The 21,741-nt window shown below is 41.4% G+C and overlaps 1 protein-coding gene across 1 annotated transcript in view; it reads left to right on the forward strand.

Moving 5' to 3' along the window:
- LOC115192240 (cAMP-specific 3',5'-cyclic phosphodiesterase 4B) overlaps positions 1–21,741 on the forward strand; it is a 319,267-nt gene that overhangs the window by 74,112 nt on the left and 223,414 nt on the right. Inside the window, exon 3 of the mRNA XM_029750521.1 lies at positions 19,764–19,990. Within this exon, the coding sequence (XP_029606381.1) occupies positions 19,764–19,990 (227 nt within the window). The remainder of the gene's footprint in view (positions 1–19,763; positions 19,991–21,741) is intronic.

Genomic DNA, 21,741 nt, shown 5'->3' on the forward strand with positions numbered 1-21,741 from the left:
GTCTGATGAAACCAAGATTGAACTCTTTGGCCTGAATGCCAAGCGTCACGTCTGGAGGAAACCTGGCACCATCCCTAAGGTAAAGCATTGTGGTGGCAGCATCATGCTGTGGGGATGTTTTTCAGCAGCAGGGACTGGTAGACTAGTCAGGATCAAGGGAAAGATGAGCGGAGCAAAGTACATAGAGATCTTTGATGAAGATGCTCTGGACCTCAGACTTGAGCAAAGGTTCACCTTCCAACAGGACAATGACCCTAAGCACACAGCCAAGACAACTCAGGAGTGGCTTTGGGACAAGTCTCAATGTCCTTGAGTGGCCCAGCCAGAGCCCGGACTTTAACCCGATCAAACATCTCTGGATAGACCTGAAAATAGCTGTCCAGCGACACTCCCCATTCAACCTGACAGAGCTTGAGAGGATCTGCAGAGAACAATGGAAAAATCTCTTCAAATACAAGCTTTAAGGTGTTATACTGAAGAAAACTCGAGGCAGTTATCGCTGCCAAAGATGTTTCAACACAGTACTGAGTTAAGGGTCTGAATGCTTACGTAAATGTGATATGTCATTCTTCTTTTTTTATATACACACATTTGCAAAACTGTCTAAAAACCTGTTTTTGTTTTGTCATTATGGGGTATTGTGTGTAGACTGATGAGGGGAAAAAAACTATTTCAACAATTTTAGAATAAGGCTTTAAAGTTACAAAATGTGGAAAAAGTCAAGTGGTCTGAATATTTCACACACAGAATATTTCACACACAGACTTTTAAAAATATATTTAGTTTTTAGTCCTGTCCTTCCTCTACCCTATTTCGACATAATCTGAAAGGCCGCTCAGCAAGAAAGAAGACACTGCTCCAAGACCGCCATAAAAAAGCCAGACTACGGTTTGCAACTGCACATGGGGACAAATATCGTACTTTTTGGAGAAATGTCCTCTGGTCTGATGAAACAAAAATAGAACTGTTTGGCCATAATGACCATCATTATGTTTGGAGGAAAAAGGGGGAGACTTGCAAGCCGAAGAACACCATCCCAACCGTGAAGCACGGGGGTGGCAGCACCATGTGGTGGGGGTGCTTTGCTTTTGTTTTAGAGATGGGTTAAAACTGTCCCATACAATAACGGGATCTGCTGTACCTATGTTATTTCAGAAAAAAAAAGTTATAAAATGCTTCTGTCCTTGTTAAAAACAAGTTATCATCCAGTAGGCTTTGATTAAATTTCTAATATCCTCACCCACATGGAAATTCTTTAACGAGTAATGGGATTGTCTTTTCTTATTATCTGCTAAGCCATTACAAATATAACTGGCTATACTTATTTCACCATAATGATATACAAGTTTCAAATCTATTTGTCTTAATATATGTTTGTAAACTCACCATTGAAAAGTATCATAGTGATTGAGTGTCAATATAGCTGTAACATGATATTTGCAATTGCCAATTGTTCCCCACTATTCCACCTGCTAAAACCCCTTCCCATCCCAAGTTGGGTTGTCATCCCAGTGACTGGCAGACCACCCCCATCCCCCTGGAACCCATGTCCCCGAGAGACCGGGACCCGTACTTCGAAAAGAGCACTGTGCCACCCGCAGAACCACCAAAAGCATTTCCATCGCCCTCACCTCGATTTGCATTTTCTATATAGCTATTAAAAATATATTTAAAAAAATCCTGCTTATCTTAATTTCCAAATAATATTCGTAATGATGTAGGCAGATCATGCAAAGGATTGATACCTCTAACCAGGATTACCATTACAAAAATTACATTTCTGGCAAGCAATTATTATTTTAGCTAACAATTGTTATTCAGCCTATATTGTCCCCACAACAGTTGTGGGATGCATACACACAAACTCAACCCCTTTCCTCCACAAAAATTGTCAAAAATATGGAGATTTGATTAACCATTGTCAAGTCCTAGGTGATGGAGATCAGATATACCCCCTTCCCCTGAAACACACACATACTGGTCCCCGTTGTTACCATTTTACCAAGCATCTCTGTGCAGTCACGCCTTTGATTATTTTGTGCCACCAGGGCCACAATAATATGCCCCCTCTCTGAATGTCTGTGTGTGACCCCCCTCACCATGGGTTACTGCAGCTAGTGTTGCCAGCACTGTCACTACCTGGGTGGGGTCACCCCAACGGCTAGGTACAAGGTCGTCAAAGTCCTCATTAGCAGCTTTGAGAATTTCCTTGTTTATTATCTTCTCCTATCAGGGGTCTTTATCAGTGCCGCTTTAGTAGGTCTCTGACCACATTCATTTTCTGATTTGGCTGCATATAGACTACAGTAGGCCCATAAAACAGATAAGGACTTCTCCTTAGTGTATGGGTCACTCAGTTTGGTGTCTAGGGTTTAGGGACCATTCCATCATGATTGGACAATAAATAAATAATTTATTTTAAATGATATACAATATCTGCACAAAATTGAAAGCTCTCACAACCCCTGCTCACAAACACACATGGGCTCTGGGATTTGCAACCATTATCCTTTTTCACTCACTGAACTCCACCACACTTTTCCAAACACAAAAACACACCCCACCTGCCATCACAATATACCTGCACATACTGTGCTTTCCATGTTCTCTGTTAGCCGTGTTTTATCTCTACCATGTTGATTGAGTACTTGTGTGTTCCAGTTCCTTATATTTGAAGATGTATTATTTAGCTAATTATCCTCTCTTCTGATACTATAAATGGAAAGTCTAATACAAATTAGCGGAGCGGTCCATTTAAAATGTATTCATTCTTCCCTTGCCCTGCAAGTGTCAATGCGTCAGACATCATGATACGTCATCAGAAGTGTCCACTTAATTTGTGGGCTGAGGGGAGAGGGTGCGTCTTTTAAGTGTTTGGAAGGCAGCCTCTCTCATCCTCTATCTTGTTAAGTGTGTGCAGGTGTGTTGGCCACGCCCACTAATTGGCCACACCTGATCTTAATGAGTGCTTGTTTCCTTTGGAATGGGATCTGTAAATAGACTAAAATGAACTGCTTTGTATGAGTTAAAATTACATGGCACGCTAGCTCCATCCTGGTGGATTAATTCCATGGATAGAGAACAGAAGGTCATAGGTTTGAATCTCACAGATGCCCTTCCACAATAAATAAGGAATGTGTTTGCATAATTAATGCCTAAGCAAGTTAATTTCTGTTCTCAGAAGGCTAATAAAACCTCCCAAGAAAACTTTCAGGGAACCATAGTAAACTGTTCTCAGAATCTCCCTGCTACCTAAAAATGAACGTTCCCAGAACAGGCGTAATTTGCACTTCGGTTCTCAGATCTTTTACAAACCTTTCAGTTTACCAGTCAGGAAACTTATGGCTTCATTCCCAGAACCAATGGGAAACCAAAAACGTACTTTCCCATTCCCACAACTTCCAGGGAACCAAATGTGCTAGCTGGGATGTGTTTGTTTTTCACTGGAGCGTAATAAGTGGAATGGTATCAAATACATCAAACACATGGTTTAAATTTGTTTGATGCCAGTCCATTTTCTATGTTCCGGCCATTATTATGAGCCGTTCTCTCCTCAGACAAAGTGATGGGCAGAGTGGGTGAACTAGCACAGCTGCCCACATACAGTACTGTGGCTTCTTTCCCTCCCTCCTACCTGCTGCCGCTGCATAAGCCTCACATCTACTGAGATAAAACTAGAGAAAATCTGTTCTCTCTCTCTCTCTCTCTCTCTCTCTCTCTCTCTCTCTCTCTCTCTCTCTCTCTCTCTCTCTCTCTCTCTCTCTCTCTCTCTCTCTCTCTCTCTCTCTCTCTCTCTAATTCCTTTCCAGTTTCCACAGACAGGGAAAGAATCTAATTTATCTGCAAGCCTTCACTGTAGCAAGGTCAGAGATACTGCTCCGCTCTGTTTCCTAGAGCTAGGCCTGCACTGTAAAACTTTTCCCTGTACATTTACAGTATTATATTGGCAGCAGAGTTGCCAACTAAATACTGTAATTTTTCTTTACAGCAGGGATGCTGTAATATGTTTTACAGTAAGAAAAATGATGTACAGTAGAGCATGTTACCATAACATGTTTACAGTACCAATACTCCTATTGTTATATTTTTTAGAGTAATTGTAATGAATGAAATAATTAAATTAATTGAGGGGAGGCGGAGTTTGAAATGGCATGGGATTCGTGCAAGCAGGTTGGCTGCAAGGTCATATTTTCATATGACAGCATATCATATACAGTACCAGTCATAAGTTTGGATACACCTACTCATTCAAGGGTTTTTCTTTATTGTTACTATTATCTACATTGTATAATAATAGTGAAGACATCAAAACTATGAAATAACACATGGAATCATGTAGTAACCAAATAAGTGTTAAACAAATCAAAATCTTTTTTTGATTTTTGATTCTTACAAGCAGCCACCCTTTGCCTTGATGACAGCTTTGCACACTCTTGGTATTCTCTCAACCCGCTTCACGAGGAATGCTTTTCCAACAGACTTGAAGGAGTTCCCACATATGCTGAGCACTTGTTGGCTGCTTTTCCTTCACTCTACGGTTCAACTCATCCCAAACCATCTCAATTGGGTTGAGGTCGGGTGATTGTGGAGGCCAGGTCATCTGATACAACAGTCCATCACTCTCCTTGATCAAATAGCGCTTACACAGCCTGGAGGTTTGTTTTGGGTCATTGTCCTGTTGAAAAACAAATGATAGTCTCATTAAGCGCAAACCAGATGGGATGGCGCATCCCTGCACTTGGCTGTGGTAGCCATGCTTGAATTCTAAATAAATCACAGACAGTATCACCAGCAAAGCAACCCCACACCATCACACCTCTTCCTCCATGCTTCACGGTGGGAACCACACATGCGGAGATCATCCGTTCACCTACTCTGCATCTCACAAAGACACGGCAGTTGGAACCAATAATCTCAAATTTGCACTAATCAGACCAAAGGACAGATTTCCATCAGTCTAATATCCATTGCTTGTGTTTCTTGGCCCAAGCAAGTCTCTTCTTCTTATTGGTGTCTTTTAGTAGTGGTTTCTTTGCAGCAATTCGACTATGAAGGCATGATTCATGCAGTCTCTTCTGAACAGTTGATGATGGGATGATGTGTCTGTTAATTGTACACTGTGAAGCATTTATTTGGGCAGCAATCTGAGGTACAGTTAACTCTAATGAACTTATCCTCTACAGCAGAGGTAACTCTGGGTCTTCCTTTCCTGTGGAGGTCCTCATTAGAGTCAGTTTCATCAGCAAGTGTAGGCCTACCTGTCATAAGAAAAAAGTTACCATGGTGAGATAATACATGCATTGTGAACTGCACCCCAGTTCACAATGCATGCTGTCTGTCTGTCGTTGATGATTGATCAGATAGCATCGAGAAGGCATATAGAAGACAGATTTAGAGATTGCATGTAATTTAACAGTTCCATTTCACGTCATGCTGTTCATATAAATAATTTGTTATAATGTATCGGTTTCTCGCAGTTATTTATTCCGGAAAATGGATGTGGGTATGGGCGGGAAACTCAGATTCAACCCTAGCATGGGCAAAGAGCTCAATTTTTATGTAAAAAGTAAAAGTAAATGCTATACATTCAATTCTTTATATTAAGCAAACCAGGTGGCACATTTTTATTATAAAAAAATATATATGGACAGCCAGGGGCACGCTCAGTCATCATTTAAAAAAGCAATATTTTTGTTTAGTTAGTCCGCCAGATCAAAGGCAGTAGGGATGACAACGCGTTATATTGATAGGTGTATGAATTGGACCCTATTGTTGTCCTGTCTGAGCATTCAAAATGTAATTTGAAATGTAACTTTTGAGTATCAGGGAAAATGTATGGAAGTAAAAAGTACATATTTATTTTAGGAATGCAGTGGAGTAAAAGTAAAAGTTGTCAAAAATATAAATAGTAAAGTACAAATACCCCCCAAAAACGACTTAAGTAGTACTTTAAAGTATTTTTACTTAGGTACTTTACACCATTGGTCTTTAATATCACTTGTACTTCAAAGGCTTCCAAACTTGAAGTGACTACTGGGCAAAAAAGACCAAGGACATGGCAAATATTCAACCAGGTTTGAGGCTCACTGTCACTCCAATCTGTCCCTTATAGTTGTTGGGGCACTACTACCACATATCAGTTAAATTGGTACAGCACTCTCACTAATGGGTGCAACAAAGCACACCTCAAGTCACACATCAAATTATGCTAATTTGCCAGAAAAAGCAATGCCATGCACACACTAGTGGTCAAAAGGTTTTTGGTGTTCCAAAAATACAGTAGTGTATTTTGTGGGGTGGAATTACAGTACCATATGAAATACAGTACTTCTTTACAGTAATGTACTGTTAAACCAATGTTTTATATGCCTAAAATCACCCAGAGTGCATTGCGATTTACAGCAATTTACTGTCAATAATTGATACGGTACATTGCTGTTCATTTTATTGTATAGTACTGTAAAAACAGCAATATTTTTTAACAGTGTCTGTAACCAAAGAAGAGCATCATTACAGTACTAATTCCTCTGTGCCTCTGTGTGTAGGGTGGGTGTTGGGGTGAGAGAGACAAAGAGAGAGAGAGAGAGAGATGGAGTTAAAATTGGGATTGGGTACGATCCTAGATCAATTATCAGGGGCAAATCTATTTGGGTAAGCGGGTTTTAGAGGTGGTGAAACACACAACGGGACAGTTTGGACAGGAGAGAGAAGTCAGCAGCGGCTGAAAATATTGTTCCATCACCATCGTTTCCAAGAAGATATTTACTAAAATAGTCTGAACTTTATGCGTCTCACCCGACAGTAATACAATTACAGTTAATGACAGTGTTTTTCAGCATTTTACCCATAATGCAGTGCAAACTACAGCTCCACTCTTCTGGGAAGGCTTTCCACTAGATGTTGGAACATTGCTGCGGGAACTTGCTTCCATGCAGCCTCAAGAGCATTAGTGAGATTGGGAACTGATGTTGGGCGATTAGGCCTGGCTCGTAGTCGGGGTTCCAATTCATACCAAAAGTGTTCGATGAAGTTGAGGTCAGGGCTCTGTGTAGACCAGTCAAGTTCTTCCACACTGATCTTGACAAACCAATTATGTACGGACATCGCTTTGTGCACGGGGGCATTGTCATGTTGAAACAGAAAAGGGCCTTCCTCAAAACTGTTTCTGCAAAGTTGTAAGCACAGTATCGTCTAGAATGTCATTGTATCGTCTAGAATGTCATTGCTACATCATAGCTGATGTTATGCGTATAGTAAGTCCATTTACATGTGTAAAGTTCGTGAATCTCGTTTTTTCTGTTGATTTACATATATCACTTAAGAAGACCTAGTATACACAAAAAATCGATACATAACAAATGTTTAGTAACCATTTACATTGTCATTGATCCTTTAATTTCTATCAGGGCATTGTATCTATTGTTAGGTTCTAAATATAGTAAGAAATTGACGGACACTATGAAAGCTCCAACCAAGTTTATTCACCCAAAAGATTGAACAGCTGAACAGACAAAATACATATTCACACAAGCACTGATATTTAACCCTTTCTCCTACGCTGAGTCTCCTCCTACACATCTGAACAGCCAATGCATCTCTGTTGCTAGACAGAACCTTAGTGATATCTGTTCTTCTTCACTTCATCTGACCTGACCTCTACCCCGAAGTGCTCACTCCTCCCCAACTCACGACTGTCATGTTGACTCGTACCAGACTGTCTTTTTCCCTCCCACAGGATCCCTGATGGCTAACAATAACATATCCGGACAGAATGTAAACGTTATACATTCCCCTCTCTCCCTCAGTGACATGAATAAGTATATTTTTATATTTTGAGAACCCAACAGTCCCTCCTCTTGAACATTAGCTTCCTGCTGTTCAACTTACATAAACTTGGAAATTACTTATCAATTAACAAACAATGATAACAAAACATGAACAAAAAAATAAAACAGGATTAACATTCACCGTGAGGTTTACAAACTCAGAGACTTATGGCCTCTGTTCTATAGTCAAACCATGCACACTCTTATTTCCATTTCTCATAGAACACTGATAATACCGTGTCCTCTGGAGCTGTTGACTTCTTTTTTTCAACTTTCTCCTTCTGGTTCCTAAGAGAGTGATAGCACAAGACTTGAAAAGCAACGAGAAACACAAAACATAACGCTATTAACAATGTGGTAAGCTATGCATAATTATATATGCAAAGAAAACCCAAAGTTTGATACCATGACAATTCCCACTCTCTCTTCGCCTGACTCTATGCCTTCATAATATTTTTCTGCTGGATTCCACAAAAATGAAGGCCCTAGAAAACCTCCTCATGCTTTCACCCAGTCTTCCCCATCAGACCACAGGTTATGAGAGGTATTCCCAAGCCATGTCATTTTCACTTGTTCCCTCTCTCCTTCTTCCATTGCCACCTGATAGGCAAGTGCGTAGCCCTAATCAACGCTACATCCTCTTCGAAGTAACTCAGCACTGTATGCACGTTTCACATCAATGCCTTCAGAATTTTGTCCAGTGTACAGTACAATTCCCCCTACATCTATCCTTTTTTATGATGCATTAACCAATAAAGGAACTAACCTAATCCAACTATGACGTCTAAAGTAGCTCCCAGACCCAACCCATCTATCTGCATGTCTACAGTGGAATCTAGTCTTTCTCTCTCTCTTTAGCTCCGTTTCCTCTGTCATGGCGTCTTTAAGCTCACCCATTATGCAGCTGGATCTCACTTCACGTGAGAATTGTGAACCTCCCGAGGAGAGACATGACGATCTTTACCACTGCAGGTGCTGCAAGGAGTACTGTATGTGGACCAGACCAATGCTGTCCCAACACCCCAGCCTGGTGTATCATGATGTACACTCAATCTCCAGAATTCAGCCTGTGCTTTCGGTTATCTTCTGCTCATTTCACCTGGGAATATACACACTGCAACGCATGGGTCATTTCCTGACAACAGGACAGCATAGACTCTCCTATTATGGCCAGAATACTAATTTGTGACCTGTGAATAACAGCACCCGATACTCCCATCAGTCTTACCACTTCATGTGGCATGAGTCCTCATAAAAGGATATCCCAACAATGCTACTAAAGCAGGTATTTCCAAACTGGGGTACATACGCGCAATGCCGTTGGGGGTACGCCAAATAAAAATGTGATTCACATTTTTTAAAATTAAATAAAAATTCTTCACATTTTCAAACAGTACATTTATATTTTCCAACGGGGCTATACATTTGGGTGAGGTTTTCTTCTCGCCTGAGTAGCCTCATTTCACTGCCAAAAATAAAATGAAACCATCTAGTGTTCAGCGAAATAACAACACAATGTCAAATACAGGAAGCCTAGTCAAATAATTAACATCCAATCACATTAACCGTTACTCTCTCGCGGAAACTTTCACTCTTGCGCAGACATTTTAGAAACAAAGCATGACAATGTTTGAAGGGGTACGGGATTATAAAAAGTTTGGGAACCACTGTACTAAAGTAACCCCTGCTACTACTGACACTGCCCATGACACATACCTCAAAATCCCTCATTTGCACCGTAGTCCAATTCCATGCTGTTCCTATAGCCTCCAATTACTGTCCCTAAAGCAACTGCTGTGAGAATAACTACTGCATGGAATCATTCAAGTGTTTGCTGGCTGTTAGAAATGGGGAAGAGATTAATGGTGTTGGAAGAATATTCAAACTAACAAAACTCTGAGTGAAATTTGACAATAGGGTCTGAAATGCTAACACTATCTCTGCTACTCTCACCATGATCTGGGTATGTTTAACGTTCAGTTTAACTTCATTAATAGTCTCTATATTGTGCACAGTTAGCTGTCCTCCCTCTCCTACGAGCTATTTCCTGTAACAATATACATAGTCTCTGGGGATGATACCACTCTATCACCCCGACCTTAATTTATGAGCCCCACAGATCTCCCCCAGTTACATTGCCTTCTGCTTGCACCCTTATGTAAACATTCTGTCTCTAACACAGGCCTCATGTGTACCTCGCCTCCTGCTACAGGGAAGAGAGAAAATACATGGTTAATAATTTCACACCACCCTTGATGCGACTAAGACTGGGGAAAGAAGAGTGCATCCGTTCCGTTCTATGCTCATGTGATGCTAGTCTCCATGCCCGTCTCCTTAATTTTCATCCTTGGGTGTTAACGCAAGTCACAGACTATGAGCCTTGAATGCAATTAAGTGTACCGTATAATCCAGCAATCTATATGTAGTGATGCGATTTAACATAAAAATTCTGATGACATGGTAAAACAAAAACCCCTTCATGGTTGACTCAAGCTATCATCTAGTGAGTTCTCTAATAACCTCCCCCTCGGAGGATACTTAAAGATAAGGTTTCATGGGAGAAAAAGAAAATACATTTGAACAGTGCACCCACCCTCACAGTTTGAGAGTAGCGCTCTCTCTCGCTTTATCCAAATCATAATTAAAACATTTTATAAATGATCTTACCCAAATTTAGAATGACGGTTCTTAGTGCTTTACTTTTAGTCTATCAGTACAATTCAAGCCCCTCAACCTGGCACACATCATCACGGTTAGAATGTACATTTATAAACGGGACCAGATATTACTGGTTATAACTCTTCTCATTACAACCCCCATTTGTCCCTGTTTTCCTATCGCGAGTGACGTGGGAATGACAGATCAGTATCTCAATGCATTCTTAGTCTAATTACTATACATTTTGCAGTGTGCAAACCTCGTCAATAAACCTGACAACCCAACTAAACAATTACGGGCACTGTTGACCCCCCCCCCTTGATCCCGGCACTTATCCTTCTAGCATGTCTTCATTGGTTCTTCTTCAGATAGCGTCACAGTTCATCTTCCCAATGGCACATATGTAACTCTTGCCTGTCACATTTGATAGCCCTTGATAATGTCCCGATTTCAATATCCAAATAAATGTATCTGTTTTTCCCACGTACACGAGTCTCTCACCTGAGCCGCCACCACCATTCCGTCTGGTCTATTTTCCAACCAGTACACCAGCAGCATGAGAGAAGTTTGAATGTGATCTCTCTCCATGCTCACTCCACATGCACGGTCTCAGGACCTATGGGGCACTCCTGCCGCCCGTACCCAGGTTGATGGCTCGGACTCAGGTCACAGATAGGAGTGTAAAAAGTCACTGTTGTAGTGAACGCCTTTGTCGCTCTTTCTTCAGTCGGTTAGGGAGTGGTTTGAGGTTCACACACTGTTTGTGGTCAAATTATTCCTTCCATGCATTAAGACACCATCTGACGCCAGTTTTGCCATAACTTGAGAGAGGACGGAGCAAAACAACAGTTTAAGACACTTCTAAATCTGGAAATCCAGACCATCCATTCACCGTATGATAAATGATTACATTGTCAATTTTCTTAATACCATTATCTCTGAGACAAATGTCAAAGAGCATAACAACATACTGTTATTGTTGAAACCATTTTCAAAATTGGTTCATACTCCCTTAGTTTACTGGCGACCTCTCCGAGGAGTTGCCAGATCAGGGACTCTAACCCTAGACCCAATCTGGTGAAATTTGTATTGAAACAAAGGCAAAAATGAAATCAGCAATACACATATCTCAATCCATTGGGAGTAACTGTCAGCCCTTATTAACATATATTTTTCCTTCTATATGCAGACTGAACAAAATACATTTGTGTATTTACCAAAGGGCCAGGGCCCCAGGGAACTGGTAATTTTCCCTTTGAACACATGATTCACATCGTGATTCAAAAACAAATACTGCATGTTAAATCAAAAATAAACATATTCAAATAACCAATCAACTTAGAATTATAACTCTTGATAATTCCACAATGAAATAATGGTATCCCATAAGATAATGGTAAAATAAACTAGAGACTGGTGTCTCTCATTCATATTATAATTAAATCCCACCTGTCTCGGTCATTTCTAATGAGGTTGATCAGGCCTCACCAGAAAGTCAGGACACAGGCCATTCAACACCATTAAGAATTTCCTTTCCCTTTTCTTTCCCCGTCCTTCAAAAAACATTTCAAAACATTTCAAACATTTCCATCATTCTATGTACCCAGTTTAAAACCAAATTGAAAAGACCCCTCACAATAAATCCCACGGTATTAACACCAATAACAAATATACATAACTAGTGTGTGTGCAGTAAACCGTAGGTCAAAAACACACACGTGAACAGGCCTTACTTATCTGGGAGCACCTTCTACGGACTAATCCGGAGACTTTTATACTTAAAACTGCCGAATATCACTAACTAGGGTTGCACATTTTGGGGAATATTCAGAGGTGGAAACTTTCCGTGGGAATTAACGGGAATATATGGGAATTAACGGGAATATATTGGAATTAACGGAAATATATGCTAATTAATAGTAATACCATTTAAATGTAGATGTTTTTTGCATTGGATATATTTACCACATCATATGAAGACAGAAACATTAACCTTTTACCTTATCATAAGTAGACATAATTGCAAATGATTAAATCCTTCCAATAGAAAAAAAAATAAATAATTTGTTACGAATTGACTTCTTAAGGCTAGGCGTCCCGCTAGCGGGACAACTTCCAGTGAAACTGCAGGGCGCGCAATTCCAATAAATAATCATACAAATTATGGGCATTACACATTTATGTACATACAAATGTCTTATATCGGTTATGTTTTTATTTCATCCTCAGATACCCTAAAATGTAATTAAACTATAATATTTCATACGGAAAGAAGTATGTTCAATAGGAAAACGATATTAGCAGGTGCGTGTCCTCTTCATCGCGCGCTTACACTGATTTCTAAGTCTGTGTCCCTGTATCAAAACTCATTATTCTTCCTTGTTTGGGAAGAAACAAGCCTGAAACCTTGAACAAAGACTACTGACATCCAGTGGAAGCCATAGGAATTGCAAACTGGGAGCTAGATTAAATTTTTTACCGATACGTTCCATTGGAAGAGCATGGGCTCTCCAAAAAAAAATTCTGGTTGGTTTTTCTTTGGATTTTCTCGTACCATATCTATGGTGTTACAGTCTCCTACATTACTTTAACAGTTCTACAAACTTCAGAGTGTTTTCTTTCCAATGGTACCAATTATATGCATATCCATAATCAGAGCCTGAGCAACAGGCAGTTTACTTTGGGCACGTCTGTCAGGCGGAAATTGAGAAAAATACACCCTATCCTGAAGAAGTTTTTAATTTTAAGACTCTTCACATGGGATGATTACACTGAACCACAAAAGAAAGGGAATATTGAATGATCCCCAATGATCCATTGCATCTCCCAAAAATGTTTTCAACATATATCTGTAAAATGATAGTCTAGAAACTAAAGCTTTGGTTGTCTTTCTCTCAGGCTTCCATGTCTTCTCCCTGGACCTCCTCAATGCCCACCTCTTGAACATCAGACTCTGAGGCCTCATCTTCACTGTCACTTTCCAACCTTGCTGAGTATGGCTTGTTGTCAGGCTCAAAAAGCCTCAAATATGCCTGGATGGCCACCAATTTTTCAACCCTTGTATTGGTCTGCCTGTTGCGTGCTTTAGTGTGTGTTCCCAAACAAGGACCAGTTGCGCTCTGAGGCGGCTGATGTTGGTGGGATTTGGCGGATGATGGAGGCAACAGGGGAAAGATCCTCAGATTCACAAAGTACCTTCCACCAGGTGGCTGATGAGATATATTGGCACGACTGCCATATTGCATGTACATCCAAAAGCCCTTGCTTGGAAGTGTACTTTGCCAGACTGCCAAGAACCTTGCCCTCATCCAGGCCAAGGTGGCGAGACATGGTAGTGATGACACCATAGGCCTTGTTGATCTTTGCACCAAACAGGATGCTCTTGCCAGCATACTTGGGGTCCAACATGTACACTCCGACGTGTATGGGTTTCTGGCCGAAGTCTTCACGCTCTTTGATGTATTTCAGAACTGCAGTTTCCTCTGCTTGGAGCAACAGAGAAGTGGAGAGGCAGTATGGATTTCTTCTCTTAACTCTGCATGCGGAGTCTGAACATCAGACATGATGGCATCGTCTCCCTCAATCTGTGCAATGGCTACTGCTATAGGTTTCAGGCTGCTTTACCGCTCTCTCCCAAAATACATCATCCAGGCAGACTGTGATATGGCCATTTCTTGGAGAGACTCCTTCCCCTCCAGGAGACTGTCAAACATGATGACAACACTACCCCAACGGGTTTTGCTGGGCAGCTTCAATGTGGTGCTCTTATTCTTCTCACTTTTCTTGGTGAGGAAGATTGCTGCTATAACTTGATGACCCTTCACATACCTAACCATTTCCTTGGCTCTCTTGTAGAGTGTATCCAAGGACATCAGTGCCATGATGTCCTTGAGGAGCAGATTCAATGCATGAGCAGCACAGCCAATGGGTGTGATGTGAGGGTAGGACTCCTCCACTTTAGACCAAGCAGCCTTCATGTTCACAGCATTGTCTGTCACCAGTGCAAATACCTTCTGTGGTCCAAGGTCATTGATGACTGCCTTCAGCTCATCTGCAATGTGGAGACCGGTGTGTCTGTTGTCCTTTGTGTCTGTGCTCTTGTAGACTACTGGTTGAGGGGTGGAGATGATGTAGTTAATTATTCCTTTCCCACAAACATTCGACCACCCATCAGAGATGATTGCAATAGTCTGCTTTCTCTATGATTTGCTTGAACTTCACTTGAACTCTGTTTAACTCTGCATCCAGCAAATGAGTAGATAAAGCATGTCTGGTTGGAGGGGTGTATTCTGGGCGAAGAACATTCAGAAATCTCTTCCAATACACATTGCCTGTGAGCATCAGAGGTGAACGAGTTGCATACACAGCTCAAGCAAGACATTCATCAGCATTTCTTTGACTACATTCCTCCACTGAGTCAAAGAAAAATCTGATTCCAGGAGGACCATGAGCTGTTGCTATTGATAAGGTGTCTGATTCATAATTTTCACCTCGAATAGAAGTAGAGGGACTTTTGTCAGAGGTTGCTTGTTGTGAGCGCTGAGGAAACTTTATGCACTTGGCCAGATAATTCTGCATCTTTGTTGCATTCTTCACATATGATTTGGTACAGTATTTGCAAATGTACACTGCTTTTCTTTCTACATTAGCTGCAGTGAAATGTCTCCACACATCAGATTGGGCCCATGGCATTTTCCTGTAACGATTAGAAAGAAAATTGTAAAAAACAACAAATGCAATTCCATGTACAGATGAATAGTTAAGCAGTGAGATTTAACAACTCCTTTGTAAGATACATGTTTTAAAATTAAACATGTATGGAAACAGGTGAATTAACACTCCTCAATTAGCAGGCTCAAGCAAGCTATAACTCACATGGTAGCAAAAACTAACTAGCAGAAATGTTTAATAAGTTAGAAATGATTTAAACACACTTTGCTTTAGGCTACTATTTACTAGTTAACAAAGAAATCATGTATGTCATATAAAATATATTCACCCCACCCAGTATTGTAATGAAAACTTACCAGAAAGCTTGTAGTCCTTGGCTCAGACAGTGTTGTAGTGTGGGCTCAATAGCATCGCATTAGTGTGCAAGATCTTGAGAATCAGCTGTACATGTGATGGAAGAATGCACTGTGCATGCAGAGGGTTGCAATTACATTGAATTGGGGATAATTTAACCAAAATATGCCAAAAGATCTAGAATTGCCTTTTGTGTATCCCACAAAAAAGGTTCACTGTTATAAGCTAACTTTTTTTGATGAATTTAAGTAAAATTCCCCAAATTCCCAGGCTTAACTTCCAATGGAATTTTTTTAGAAAAATTCTAGAAATTTCCCGGAAAGTTTCCGACTCTTTGCAACCCTATCACTAACTGCTCTCCCCAAAACCACAGTCTCGGGAAACATTACAAAGAGAGATAATGAAACCCCTCCTCTTCTGGAAAAGAAAGTGTACGTTTCATTAGCATCAACAATCCAAAAGTATTCATTATTAACCAAACATGATAATGGTTAAACCACTGTCCTCACTCCAGTTTGTTTTAATCCACACCATCGTTTATGTATCCTTTATTTGGCATGTAATACCCTTAGACATGGCGACATTATCTCGCCACCGAGTCTAACGATTCACTGGTCTCTTTTCCCCATGATTTTCCATAACCACCGCACCACAAGTCCCTTCATGTTCATGAAAAAAAATGGAAAGTTAATTTTAAGTTTGGTAACCCGAATGCTAATTTCTCGTGACCCCTCCTCCCTTTTGTCCATTCTATAAATCTATTTCATAATTGTCAAGTCCTGACCAGTATAGGGGTTATTTGTTATTGTAGTTTGGTCAGGACGTGGCAGGGGGTGTTTGTTTTATGTGGTTCGGGGTTTGTTGGGATATGTTCTGGTTTTGTATTTCTATGATTTCCTAGGTTGTGTATTTCATTGTTGGCCTGGTATGGCTCTCAATCAGGAACAGCTGTACATCGTTGTTGCTGATTGGGAGTCATACTTAGGTATCCCTTTTTTCACCTGTGGTTTGTGGGAAGTTGTTTTTGCATAGCTGTGTGTAGCCTGCAATACTGTGCGTTCGTTCGTTTTCTTGTTTTGTTTTTGTTAAGTGTTCAACAAAGTTAAGATGAGCACTCAACCCGCTGCGCCTTGGTCTACTACGTACGACAACCGTTACAATAATAACACGACATAAAATGTCCCACGAGATTAAATCCCCCCAAGGTTTTCTGAGTTTGCCAAGAATGTTTGGCCATATCATTTTTAATTTCTTACCTCTTTAAAATCCATCCCTCTGGCATTTCGCTTAGATGCTTCAACCCAAAATACTTTTTCCTGTGGCAAATGTAGCTACTTTCTCATCATAAGGAATCTGCTGTATTTGATCCCTGTCATCTACTGTATTACAAAGTTGTTTGAGATATGTGCTCCTACGTCTCACTTCACATAAATACTGTAATCTCTATGAACCACTATCGATCGAACCAAGGCCATACACTACTATGTAACATTTTCCTGTCCCGCTGCATTCAAGAGGATTTGTTGCTGCTCGTCTGAAAAACATGCAATCGCTTGCATGGCAGCATTTCCTCCGAATGCAGCAGGCTCCATTCCCATTCTACACTCATTCTTCCAATGACGGCCCCACATCTTAAACAAGGATCTCCCTACTCTTTGATGTTTTTTTCCGCTACGTTTCTTTGTCTTACCTTGGCCATTGAAACCACTGTTAGTGACTTTCACTGTGGCCGTATTAATCGTATTAACAAATTCTATAAATGTACTCACATACCCAGTCTTTTTGCAGCTGAGTACATCTACTAATTTTGGTTTTATCGGTTTTGCTCTTCTGTTGATAAAACTCCGACATCAAAACACTTGTATGTTGAGATTGTGATTTCTCATTGATGTCATTGTGCCAGACCACAACAGCATCTCTGTGTTCTTTATTTGATTGTTATTTTCCGTCAGCAGCGAAATGCTGCCCAATTTTATCCAGTTTGCTCAATTTTTCCAATATCTGAGCTGACTTGGTAGAATGCTTGTGCGCGGCTCTTTCAGCGCCTCCATTGCTTTATTAATCTTCTCTTCCTCTAGCCCCGCTTAACAGGGAGAATCTGGGCCATCTGTCGCCATTTCAATAGTTATTATTCTGAAACCTCTCCCGACGGTGTCCAGGGTGTTTAGATCTTCTTTACTCCCGGCTCTAATACACAGCTTTTATGAACTATTTCCCAAGGGGAGCGCTACCCACTTCCCCGGAGAATTGTTATGGTATTTGTGGCTATTAATTGGTCACGGCACTGAATGCCTTGTTTTAGAACCAATACAATAGTGTCTGCAAATGTATTACTGGAGAATACAGATGACCTTAATGTCTTATTCCAGTGTTATGCTTCGAACATCACAGTTGTTGATAACACGCATTACCAAAATGATTCACACTTGTTTTCCTACTTCCACATAATCTGTCATGGTTCCCCGCCCCAACAGGGCATAAAACCAACCTCTCTTTATTGCTACTGCTAATACACCCAAATCAAACAGCGTTCGAATATCTTATTGCTTTCCTTTTAACCCTGAATAGTACACAAGCATGACACTTTATCCATCCACACACACACACTATGCTGCCTCATGGCCACTGCAGCTAAGACTTTCACCCTTCTTACAGGTCTGGCTGATAAACCACTACGCTAGGGATTTACCCTCCACAGGTCACCCTGTACAGGACTTACCCTCTCTCTAAGAGATTTACCCTCCACAGGAACTATCCTGCTCGGGACTTACCCTTTACCTACAAGACTTACCCTCCACAGGAACTATCCTGCTCGGGACTTAGCCTTTACCTACAAGACTTACCCTCCACAGGAAGTATCCAGCTCGGGACTTACCCTCTTTGAAGCTACGAGACTTACCCTCCACAGGAACTATCCTGCTCGGGACTTACCCTTTACCTACAAGACTTACCCTCCACAGGAAGTATCCAGCTCGGGACTTACCCTCTTTGAAGCTACAAGACTTACCCTCCACAGGAAGTATCCAGCTCGGGACTTACCCTTTACCTACAAGACTTACCCTCCACAGGAAGTATCCAGCTCGGGACTTACCCTCTTTGAAGCTACGAGACTTACCCTCCACAGGAACTATCCTGCTCGGGTCTTACCCTCTTTAAAGCTATGACCGGTCGTAACACAATGGGACTACTGAATAAGCTCAGGCTTTCTAGGTCTGTATCCTATTATTGGTTCAGCCTACGACTCTCATCTCCCCAAGATGTCAGAATGAGTGATAACGTGTAGGAACTGTGCTTAACTTGTTTCTGGTGCTGGTGCCTGTTTCACTGATTCGGAATCCCAAGTTCGTCTGTAAATCGTGATGAACCCTGCTCGCAGCGCCAGCTGTTAGGTTCTAAATATCAGAGTAAGAAATTGACGGACACTATGAAAGCGCCAACCAAGTTCTTCCTCACTTCATCTGACCTGACCTCTGACCCAAAGTGCTCACTCCTCCCCAACTCACGACTGTCATGTTGACTCGTACCAGACTGTCTTTTTCCCTCCCACAGGATCCCTGATGGCTAACAATAACTTATCCGGACAGAATGTAAACATTATACATTCCCCTCTCTCCCTCAGTGTCATGAATAAGTATATTTCATATTGTCAGAACCTAACACTATATAAATGTTGATTTGAGCTATGTATCTTATCAGATGTGTTAATGGTTTTGAGAGTATGTAACATTGATTCCCACATTTTGCCAAACCAATTGATAAAAACTGTGAGGCCATTCGCTTGGAGGGACTAAGGGACTCAGTGGAATCTCTACATTAGACACACTCAGTGGTGCATGCCAGTTGGAGAATATGTTGTTTTGGAGCAGGTGAAGTGATGAGGGGGGTGCTGCTGTGGTCTGATCCATCATGAACTCAAAAAGAAGAGAGTCATTTTTGTCCTATACCATCAGGCTGCATCTCTCTGTTGTATAAGCTGAAATCAGCTACCATTGAAAACAACGACTTTGGTGCCACCTAGTGGCCAAAGTAGTCAGGTTGAAAGATGCTCTGAGTGGGCAGGACAGACAGTATCATCAGTATGATGTCATTCCATGCTCATCTTGTATTTATCAAAAGTATTTGTTTTTCTTATAATCCAGCTATGTATTTATTTCTCTCTCTCCTTCATCTTTCTCTCTACCTTGTCTCTCTCTCTCCCCCTCTTTCTCTCATATCTCTGTCTCCACTCCTCTACCCCCCCCTCTCTCTCTGTAGGACAATAAAAAGCCCCCAGACTGTGTTCTCAGTGAGTATTCCTGCACGCTGGGCGTCGACCTACGCCGGGGATGCAGGCGTTTCTCCGGGAACCTGCAGCTGCCCCCGTTGTCGTGGCGACAGGCCGAGAGGTCGCGAACCCCTGACAATGACTGGGTGGTCCGGCCCACCTCCCTCCCCTTCTGCATCCCACCCCGCATCGACATTACGCCGGTTGACCCGGAGAGGTGAGCACACACACATATGCAGGCACAGACACACTCAACTTTTCTCCATTATATTCCAGACTAAACTCCTCTGTTGCTAATATAGATCGATTAGAACCCCAAAAAGACTGACTGTACCATTCCATATAATAACTCCCATCATCACCATTTCTTACACTGGAATTACCCACTGATATACCTATTATGGCTCCTTCTGGCCCAATTACGTTACGTATCTACTTATATAATAAGTGGATGGAGCCTCTGAGGGTTACTGTACTTTTGCTGCCAGTCTTCAGCCCTTAGAGAATTACCATAAGTATCTGCTGTGAAAGCTATTGAAGTGTGAACCCCATTGAGACCACGGAAGCGAAGGCTGGATGGACTATTCTCTATGGGATTTCTGCTGAGGTTTGTTCACGCTGTAGTCCCTGGGAGAGACTCTTTAGACTTCAAATAGCTGCACAAGCTGTGCTAATGGAAGTTGGTTGGTGTGTGCGTGTGTGCGTGTGTGCGTGTGTGCGTGTGTGCGTGTGTGCAGTGCTTCATTTGTAAATGGGAGGTGCTGGAACAAAAAGTGAGCCCGATAGAGGGGTGACCTGAGGGGCTCTTGATATACCGGAACTTTATAATAAAGCATTGCGTGCGTTATCATCGCTTTTGCATTCTGGTGTAGAGCAGTAGAGTAGAGGCACTTGCTGACGTTACACACAAAGGGGGAATTATTTTTGTAGTCTAGCTTCTGGGAAGAATGTGGCCTTTATAAATGCATTTCATGCAATTATACATCATTTTAGATGACTGGAGACTTTAGCAGAATAGTTTTTGTTGATATTTCATAAATGATGGAAATGACAGGCTGCTTTGACACTGACAAACTGAGAATCTTGTGATCAATAAAAATGGCCTCGTCTTGAATCCGTCAATAGCTTAGGCCTAGGTGTGTGGAGACACACATATTGTACAATATGAGTTTCACTGACTCCGACAAGGACGAGCAACTCACTCACTGGCGATGGCCGATGCGCTCGTGTCAAAATCTTATCTCTCTTGTAAAACAATGCTGTTCGGTCAGTAGGCCTATTTGGAAGTTAATTAACTTGTTAGCCTATATAGACAGATTGGTCTTCTATTTTCAGCAGGATTCATTTGTTTTCCAACCTGTGTTTTCTCGTGATTGTATTTGAAATATAGCAAAAGGCCTGTTTTGGCTTCATGCTGTTTGCTGACAGATTTGCACATTGTGCTGGGGACAATAAAAGGCCACTCTAAAATGTGCAGTTTTGTCACACAACACAATGCCACAGATGTCTCAAGTTTCAAGAGAGCGTGCAATTACCATGCTGACTGCAGGAATGTCCACCAGAGCTGTTGCCAGAGAATTTAATGTTAATTTCTCTACCATAAGCCGCCTCCAACGTCCTTTAAAATAAATGTGTCAGTACATCCAACCGGCCTCACAACCGCAGACCTTGTGTCACCACACAAGCAAAGGACCTCCACATTCGCGTGCGGAGGTGTATTTGTTTCTGTAATAAAATATTATTGGCTGTGCCTGGCTCCCCAGTGGGTGGATCTGGCTCCCAAGTGGGTGGGCCACCCATGGCTGCGCTCCTGCCCAGTCATGTGAAATCCGTAGATTAGGGCCTAATGAATTTATTTCAATTGACTGATTTCCTTCTATGAACTGTAACTCAGTAAAATCTTTTGAAATTGTTGCATGTAGCGTTTATATTTTTGTTCAGTATATTTCATTCTGAACAGACAGCAGT

Source organism: Salmo trutta, chromosome 4 (assembly GCF_901001165.1).
Source record: "Salmo trutta chromosome 4, fSalTru1.1, whole genome shotgun sequence".
Classification (NCBI taxonomy): Eukaryota; Metazoa; Chordata; class Actinopteri; order Salmoniformes; family Salmonidae; genus Salmo; species Salmo trutta.